This window comes from Agelaius tricolor, unplaced genomic scaffold, assembly GCF_023055355.1.
Source record: "Agelaius tricolor isolate 1412-34295 unplaced genomic scaffold, bAgeTri1.0.p SCAF_8, whole genome shotgun sequence".
Lineage (NCBI taxonomy): Eukaryota > Metazoa > Chordata > Aves > Passeriformes > Icteridae > Agelaius > Agelaius tricolor.
In genome coordinates this window covers 36295182-36304394 of record NW_027269268.1, presented here as the reverse complement: position 1 = coordinate 36304394, position 9213 = coordinate 36295182, and the positions used below count along the sequence as shown (strand labels likewise).

General features: G+C 37.1%; 1 protein-coding gene across 1 annotated transcript in view; it reads right to left on the bottom strand.

Annotated features, from left to right (window-relative positions):
• Positions 1–1692: 1692 nt before the first annotated feature.
• Positions 1693–9213, bottom strand: part of PPAT (phosphoribosyl pyrophosphate amidotransferase) — a 43132-nt gene continuing 35611 nt past the window's right edge. The window contains exons 6-11 of the mRNA XM_071432325.1: positions 8524–8596; positions 7063–7214; positions 5706–5833; positions 5181–5402; positions 4332–4452; positions 1693–3117 (exon numbers count right to left, since the gene is read on the bottom strand). Coding sequence (XP_071288426.1) covers positions 2948–3117; positions 4332–4452; positions 5181–5402; positions 5706–5833; positions 7063–7214; positions 8524–8596 — 866 coding nt within the window. The 3' untranslated portion in view covers positions 1693–2947. The remainder of the gene's footprint in view (positions 3118–4331; positions 4453–5180; positions 5403–5705; positions 5834–7062; positions 7215–8523; positions 8597–9213) is intronic.

Genomic DNA, 9213 nt, shown 5'->3' with positions numbered 1-9213 from the left:
CAGGAGCGGTCCCTGCAGCAATCCCTGACTATCCTCAGGGGCTGCCCGGCAGCCAGCCCATGCCCGGCTCCCGGGGGGCGAACAGGGAGCGGGGAGCGGCCGGGGCTGGGCTTCCCCCCGGATACTGTTCAGGGCGGCCAGCGGGGAGTGAGGGTGAGGGCAGCGGGAGCCGGGGAAGGGGCACCGGAACTGCCCTGGGGGTTGCGTGCTGATTTAATGACTCAAAGTCATAGAACCATGGAATATTAATGATTGGAAGGGTTCTTAAAAATCCTCTACTTCCAACACCCTGCTGCGAGCAGGAACACCTTTCACTGGACCAGGCTGCTCAATGGCCCATCCAGCCTGGCTTTGAGCACTTCCCGAGATGGGGCATCCACGCCTTCTTTGGGCAGCCTGTTCCAGTGCCTCTCCAGCCTCACAGGAAATGATTTACTTTGCCTTCGAGGTGTCATTAAAAACCCCTGCACATGGTGCCGGTGATGCCTCGGGGAGAGAACGAGAAGGCCAGTTCATAGCCATTTTTAATGTTTGCATGGGAGAAGTTAGAGAACCAATGTGCAACTGTGCCAAACTATCACTTAGAGAATGTTTGTCACATTCTCTAAGTGATAGTTTGGCACAGTTGCACATTGGTAATACAGCAGGAATGGTTTCACAGTAAAATATTAATGCAAATAGCGACACCTAAAGCAGCCAGAGTTTTCTTCAGCACACTCACTGGTGTGTGTGTTGGCTGTATGTGATTCTGTCTAGGAACCTGAAGCATAAATCCAGCTGTCAGACATTTAAAAGTATCTCTTCTTTAACTTAAGATTTTGACAAATACATAATAAAGATTCAGCATTGCAGTGCATCCAAAAATTACATTGTTCACAGTAGCAGACATAATTTCCATTCCATAATGTGGAGGGGGGGTAAAAGGCAACAGGACTAATTTTGTTTGAAATTAGAATTATGTGACCCAATGCTCAAATCACATTAATTAGTGATAAAACAATTATTAGGAGACTTCAAAAATAGCATTTTGTTCAAAGCACATTAAAGAGAATTTGCACAAGTTTCATTTCCAGTCCTGTGGACTATTTCAGACAGATAGACTTCTTACACTGTGCATCTAAATGTTTATCTCACATATAAAGGGCTGTTTTTTTGTATTTGTATTTGATGTATTTGTAATCTAAGACCTCAGCTTAGCCCTTCTAAAAATTATTTTCTTTTGATGGTGGGAAATAAGAACAGTGAAAAATGTTCACAACAGTTTTCCTGTTTTTTTCATACTCTTTCCTGGTTAACCTGGAAGAGGGGGTGGTCGGTGTGCAGGCCTGTTCTGGTTTTGTTCAATTTACTGTCCAGATGGACTGTTATGGTTCTTTCAACAAACCAGACTTGCTAATTAGAAGAGATCCAGATACATCCCCCAATATGCAGGTCTGGGTGCTGACGAAGCCCCATGCTCATCACATCTAGGTTCTTCCACAGGTTTGGCTGCAAGTAGGTTCTGATTCCACTGCACAAGTCACAGTCCTGACTTCATTAAAGCATGTGTATTTACATGCTTTTTCAGAGTGGGACTTTTGTGTTGTGATTGTCAATGGGGCACAATTGCTACAAATCCCACATAAAACTCCCTTTTGAATTTAATCAGCAATCTTGTAATTCTCAACTATATGAAAAATAATGGGAAAGGAAGAAGCTGTTAAACTTTTCTATTTATTTTTTTTAACAGTGCCACAAACAATTATAAGGCCAAAATACACAATATTAAATAGAAAATCTAAAATTAAGTCGCTGGTATTCAGTGAGAAAGACTGAGGTATACAAACTATTTTTAAAATTGTGCGGAAATTTGCAATAGTTATGAAAAGGTGCTTTTCCATTTTCAGCTAGTGGTTCATTGTCCAAGTGATCTTCCTGTATACCAGTAACTGTGTAATTGTGACCAGCTGAACACATTGTCTTTAACAGCTAATGGTTCTTCAGAACACTTGAATTTTTTTAAACATTACATTTATTCTAACAGCAGTAATGTACTAAAATAAGACTATAACCAAAACAACTCATGATCTTCATTTGATATATCATTTTTACTGTTAAGTATGGAAAGTTTGTGGTTTTTTAGTTTACTTTGGATGTTGAGAAATGAAAAGTACACTTCAGAAATTGTCAGACTTATGCCAGAGAAAACAAGGCGTAAAACAGAAAAAAGAATGGCAGTGCCAAGTATTTTTTAGTTCTTCCACACTATATTGGCAATTGATAGAAGCTCACAAAGATAATGTAATTACATGACTTTAAAACAGAATTTTAAAGTTACAAAACTAGAGATCTTTTTGGCTGAGCATTTCCCTGAGTCTTCATTTTTAAAAATCACGTTAGACATCATATGCATAGGATTTGTTACAAAGGCCTCAATTAAAAAAGGCTGTATGCAAAAGTTCGAGACTTCTATTCTTAAAAAGCCAAAGCAACAACTGCTGAGAAAGCAATTTCAGTCTTCAGAATCTGGTATTTGTCCTAAGGAGAAAAGCAAACTTCAGATACTTTTGCACTAAGACTTTGATAATTTCAAGTTACATCATCACACGATTTGTGCTTTGTGAACAAGTCTAATGGGGGAGCTTTTAGGGCAAGACCAAAACAACAAACTTTGGGACTTCTACATAATTTAAAATCCTTTGGTTTTTATAGCATTTTGTGAGAAAATAGAAGGCACAACTGTGCATCAAAACTGTATGATTTTGTATTTTAATCTACTTACATTGTTTTCATCAGCACATTGGACTTTCTGTAAATCTTTACTTAAAGATGTGTTTTAGTAACAGTAATTAGTTAACTGTCATAAGGCTTCTGTTTGACCTAAATGCAAGAAGGCTATTTAGCAAGAAGGCATCATTGAAAAAGGTACATTCAACAAGATATGAACTGATGTCCATCCACTGAAAGTTCACCATTCTAGCTCAACGGGGTAGTCTCCAGTGAGACACGCTGTGCAATGACCAAGCTTTCCAATAAATGACTTGTCGGTTTTGGGGTTGTTGTCTCGTCTTGCTTTGATGCTTTCTTGCACAGATGATACCAGCCCCTCCACAGAAAGATAGACAACACTGTCTGCTCCTAGAGGAAATAAAGGATCATCAGTTAAAGCTGCAATATTGTAGCAAATGCAACGCTCTTTGGAAATGCAGTCACATTATCATATAGTTTATGAAAGAGAATGACTGAAAAATTTTAAGATTGTAGAATGTCTTGCCCTTCTCAAATGCTTTGTGCAGGGAGCAGACTCACTTAAATGTAGACAGAAGGTTCTGTTGGGAACAAATACGTGACACGTAAGTGCAAACACAGAACCAAACTCCAGAGTGTATACTAAGACTCCCTGAACTCCTTGTAACCTTAGTTCAGGTCTGGAAGTAGATGTGTGTATGGCTAGTGCTTCCCAAATCTGACCACCAAGGACTACCAAGTCTCTGGGACCTGGAGGAGGGGAAGACCATCATGTTAAAAAAATCATGCAATTCAGGCAAATTTTCTAGCAGTAGGGATGTTTGATAGCCTTTTCATATCATTAATTTTCTATCCTTTACACTCATGTGGTGAATACTAATTAAAAATGAGATCCTCCAAACTTGAAATACTTCCCTTCACAATAATTTGGGGGAAAAGATTCCATCACTGTACTAGACACTGAAAGTAAGTATTTAACACAGGAAATCGGAGTTTACAGTGGAACATAAACTGTCAATCTATCTTTTGTTCTGCTGCAAACACGACTCAAAATTTCAGGTTTTTAACATTCTTAGGTTGGTTTCAGATGTCATTTCTTTCAAAGTGAAATACATAATGCAGTTAAAATTATTTACATAAATGTCAATTTGTAGAAAATTCAGTGGGTGTTTACAAATTCTAAATGTACTTTTATGAATATCTCATGCAAGTGAAACTACATCCACTTTTCATTATAGGACTGATTTTCACTGCTTATTTTCTTCCTGGTATTTTGACTGCAGTAGCTTCTTTTTGTCAAGTTTCTCTGAAGGAGTTTTAAGTATTGGGAAGCTTTGTTGTCATACTTTATTTGCAACTTATGCTGATGTAATTAATACTTTCTGTTGTTTTGACAAATACAGCTCCCTAACTGTGTTAAAAAAGAAGTATGTAGCTGAATTGATCCACAGACTACGTACAATGCAGAAACCTACCTTACCAACCTTACAGTTCTTTAGTTAGTTTTGCCTGGTGCTTTAATATGTTCTGCTTTACTTTGAAATACATTCTAAAATACAGTTGACAACTCTTACAAGAGGAAAAAAAAAGAAAGTAGCATTTACCTATATAGTTTGCAAGATCACGAAATTCAGGTCTGTTGGCAATGAGTTCTTCTTTAGTTGGAATGTTTATTCCCATGTAACAAGGAAATCTTATAGGAGGTGAAGCTACACGGATGTGCACCTGAATAAAAATAGTTTCAAACCAGGCTGATATAAGTTGATGGTCAGCAGATAATAGCAAAGTCTCAATTCTACACAGTGATAATGAACAGAACACAGCACTGCACAGAAATCACTGAAGGGTTAAAAGTAAGATAATGTGATAAAGTTTTTATCAGATGACAACACAGCAGGAGAAGGTAACACAGTTTTAGAACTTTTTTTTTACTGTATTTCCTAATGTTCTTAGAAGGTTCCATCCTGATTTTACTTCTCATGATGTTCAATTCTTGATAAACAAGTTTCAGCTTACAAAATCAAACATTATACAGCACATTTTTGCTCCAGTGACTGACTTGCACATTGTTTTGCTTAAAAAAATCTTTATCAATTAAAAAAATGCTGCTCTGGTGACTTAAGATATATTTACAGCAGTATATGGTAGTACTCTTAGCACTTCCACAAGTCACACATCAGGAATACTTGGTTTTCTGATCTTAACTGATTTCTTTTTTTATTTGCCAGAGTGCTTTGTAAGTGGAGACCTGTTCCTGTCACCCCAATCACCCAAAAGTCAAACTCATACAAAAGAATGTTCTTGACCCATCTACACACTAGCCATTGTTTTTTTCCACATCTGCCCTTTTAAATAAAGCAACAATGCACAGTAAAATGAAGTCAAGCCCCCGTGCTTTAACCTCCCATCAACTTCCATTTACATCTGTATTTTACTGACTTAAATTTACTTACCTCTTTGGCTCCTGATTCTCTCAGTAGTTTTATTATGGGTGAAATGGTATTGCCTCTCACAATTGAATCATCAATGATAACAACTCGTTTGCCTTTAAAATTATCAGACAGAACACCAAACTTCTTTGCAACACCAAGCTGCCGTAACCTCATGTTTGGCTGGATAAACGTTCTCCCTACATATCGATTTTTACAGAGCACTTCAACATATGGTAGTCCACACTGCAAAAAGGAGACAGTTAAACAGAATTAATACAGAAGGACTTGTTGTCTCAGTTGCTGTTTTTTAAAGTCACCTTAGGACTTAGTATGACTTCACAGTAACCAAAAAACATTTAAATACCTTAATGTAGAGGAATAATGACAGAAAAAACAAGGCAGGGGACTCAACAGGAGTAGCCTATGTACTGAAGATACAGAGCTTTTTCAATATGCAACTCTAACAGCCAACATCATTATAGTCCATTACAAAAAGAGATGTGTATAAAAATGTTTGGGGGAAAAAAAGAACAAGATAACATTCACCTTTTGAGCATAACCAAGAGCTGCTGGGGTGGCAGACTCTGGAACAGTGCTGACCAGGTCTGCTTCCACAGGTGCTTCAATAGCAAGCTGCTGCCCACATCTTTTGCGGACTGAATATACCATCTGACCTACAAATAGAAAGAAGTGTTTTTCTTGGTATGCATGATTCACACTTCCTCTAAGTCTTCTTTATGAATTTCTGTGTCAAGTTGCAGGCATAAAAGTCAGTCAGAAAAGTTCCAGAACTAATAACAACCACTTGCATAAAGTAATTTTTTATTTCCTGACATAATGTCACATTCTAACATTTGCATGCGTATCACTACATGGAGAACTAAAATCTAGTTGGCCCTAATTGACTAACTAACTAAAGGTCCTGTGGATGTTACAAAATCTATCTGCAGGAGGAAAGAAATAGAAATTATGCCTTCCTGTTCATAACATTCATATTCTATTTTTAGACAGCTTTTTCCAACAGACAAAATTTATGTAACCCTTCTGTCTGCTTCTGTCCACTTACTGACTTTGAATCAGATGGCAAAATTCACCCTGAATTTAGTAAGGGAATAAGGGGACTCAAAAGCTTTTAAAGTCCTACAAAACTTGCAACATGGGAAAGAACTGGAAGTGTTGTGATGAGATGAGGCATAGCAAAAGCTACAGCAGCAGTACCAAGGAATGTGAGAAGTAAAGATACTGAAGGGTAAGGTGACTGTGAAAGAACAGGAATTTGGGATGAAACTGGCTTTATAAGGGTGGGGAATTGTACTGGATCAATGGATAGCATGTCCCTAGAAAGCAATGAAGAGGTTGTTTGCCAGATATGAGAATCCTGGCTAGTATTTTGAGAGCTTCTATTGAAATAATAATAAAAGCATTACACTGACAATGCCAAATACTTAGGTAATGCATAGATTTACAAGTTAAATTACAAGCATCTTCCTGAAATGACACTTACTGCAAAGAAAAATATCAAAATAAAGGTATTTTCTAAATCCCGTTTCACCAGTCTATTTTTTAAAATGTTTCCCACGAACCAATAAAGTCTCTTTCTTCAGTCTCTTGCTTTTAAAAGACCCTTCATCTACCTTAATCATGTTCATGGCCCTTTTCATCCCTCCCAGAGGAGTATGCAGGCAGCCTATCTGAGGCTGTATCCACATCCAGAAACAGGAGTGTGATGTTACATGCTCCACCTGATGAGTTTTATCTCAAAACCTTTGTCAGCCCATTCTGTCCCAGCTGTGCTCTGTAAGCTTATATCCAGTGGTACTTCACTATGAACACAGAGTCACTGTGCTCCAGGATAACATCTTACACTACTTAGGGAAGAGCTCTGTATGTAATATTTTTGTACCTTCAAAAATACTGTCTGGTCTTGCAAAATAAACGTATTCAAAGATGCAGAATGCTGATGGATCTCCTTCAGACCTTCGTACAACATCCAGCGTCTGGACATCATGTCTGGATATTTTCACAATCTCCCCAGGAAGGACCTCCCGATAGTACCTTGAAAAAGAAATACAGAGAAGTTAGAAATGTCCTCAAGCTGGATGATAATTCTGAAGTACAAACAAGAGTCAACTGACAAGTGAAAATGTTTTTGAACATACTAACACGACAACTTACTTCTATCTTAGGATTTGACCTGAAGCATTTTAAGACCAACATGCTAAGACAACTGACCCTTACTAAAACTAAAGTCTGAATTAATATCCAAAAACAATACACTAAGTAAAAATACTAAACTTGGTACCAGAGAATTATGGTACCTGTCCTATGTGTGAGACATACTGTACAGGCTTAATTGAGATTGAATATATTTTAATAACATAGTCCTGTATCAATACTAGAGAACTTTTCTATGAAAGCTAATAAACCTTACAGTGCAATATAAGAAATATAACCAAGAAGAGAGGTGGTACCCAAAATAATCCTGCCTCACAAGCCAAATCTAGAGAAATATCTGTCTAGAGATGACAAATAGCTACCCCCAAATGACATAAAGCTGACTAGAAATGTACCTTCTATTTCTCAAATCTGCAGAAGTATGGAATAGTTAGGTTTAAGTATGGAATAGTTTAAGTATATTATGTTGAAGTGTTTAACCTTATTAAATATTTTTCTATATTCTTTACTGAGTCCTCAGGTGGCTATTCTAACATCTAAATCTATCCCAAAATATTGAAATATTCTGGACATACAAATCTGAGGTGAGAAAATCTGTGTTTATTCACTGGTCAGATACTAGCAGTAGCAAGCAGCACTAGCTACTGAAGAAGTTTAGACAAAATTGCTTTATTGAAAACACACAGGATTCAGCTGATTGTCCTACACAGTGATCTTTTCTTAACAGAAATTTCAAAGAAGTTTCAGGAAACAGTTAATCTTTTTCTAACAAGGAGGCCAGCTTACCAAACAGCATATGCTACAACTCAGGTTATTTCAGCCTGTGAACTACCAGTGTAACTTTTCTGTAGGTGAAGAATTATTTGTAATGCAACTATGCTGCTGAAAATAAGGGCAAAATGAATAAATTATATGGGTAATCAGGTATAATGCAACAAGTAAGAGGCATTTGCTTTGTGACAGTAGTTGTCTTTACTGTTAATTTCTGCACACATAATTCTTTTTTTACAATCATCTGTTTGAGAAAATAAACTGGCAAAAACCAGGTCTAGCAAAAATATCCTCCACAGCAAACTAAACCTTGGTGTCTTCATGTTGTTATAATTATGATATTTGGCAACTTGGGATTTAATGTTTAATCACTGTCTAAGGAAGAGTTTTCAGATAAAGTAAGAATTAGGCCACTTACTCTGCACCAATAGACAAAAAGCTGCAGGATTCAGAAGAAACAACCCATCCTTCTGTTTCAGTGTTATCTTTTCCTGAAGTAAAAGATTTCAGTTAGCGTCCCCCATTTTTGTTACCATGACCTCCCAATCACATTTTTGCTGCAGTATCTGGTTTGCTATGGTTTCCAAGTGTGCAATTAAAGACTATTGTAATTTCTAACTAAAATGTATAGCATTCCACTGTTTCCACCTTTCCATTATTTAAAAAAAATCCCAGACACATCCACAAAATAAACATCATAATTCTGTTCTAGGCAGAAGCGGAGTAACAGCATCATAGTCACAGCTCATGACGAGAAACAGTTCAGGTAACTACCTTTGTTATCCCTGCACTATTTCAAACTTTTCAAATTCTAGTTCAGTGACTTTAGATAGACATAATTACTTTTGTTGACACAAGAAAATCCTTACTTTCCCTTGGCTGAATAGGTTGATAAATGCTTTTGATTACAATGGATGCTGGATTGAATTCCAATGAGTTTTGAGAGTCACAGTTATAGGAAAGATATAATTGTGTCACATAGGGTAGGAATGTCTATATGCTTTAAAAAATCTGGGTAATTTTTCTTGTGGTTAAAATTACTCAGTTTTCTGAAGATATGGAAGAATTCACTGCTTTGCCTTTGAATTATTTTAGTTTGCAACAAGTG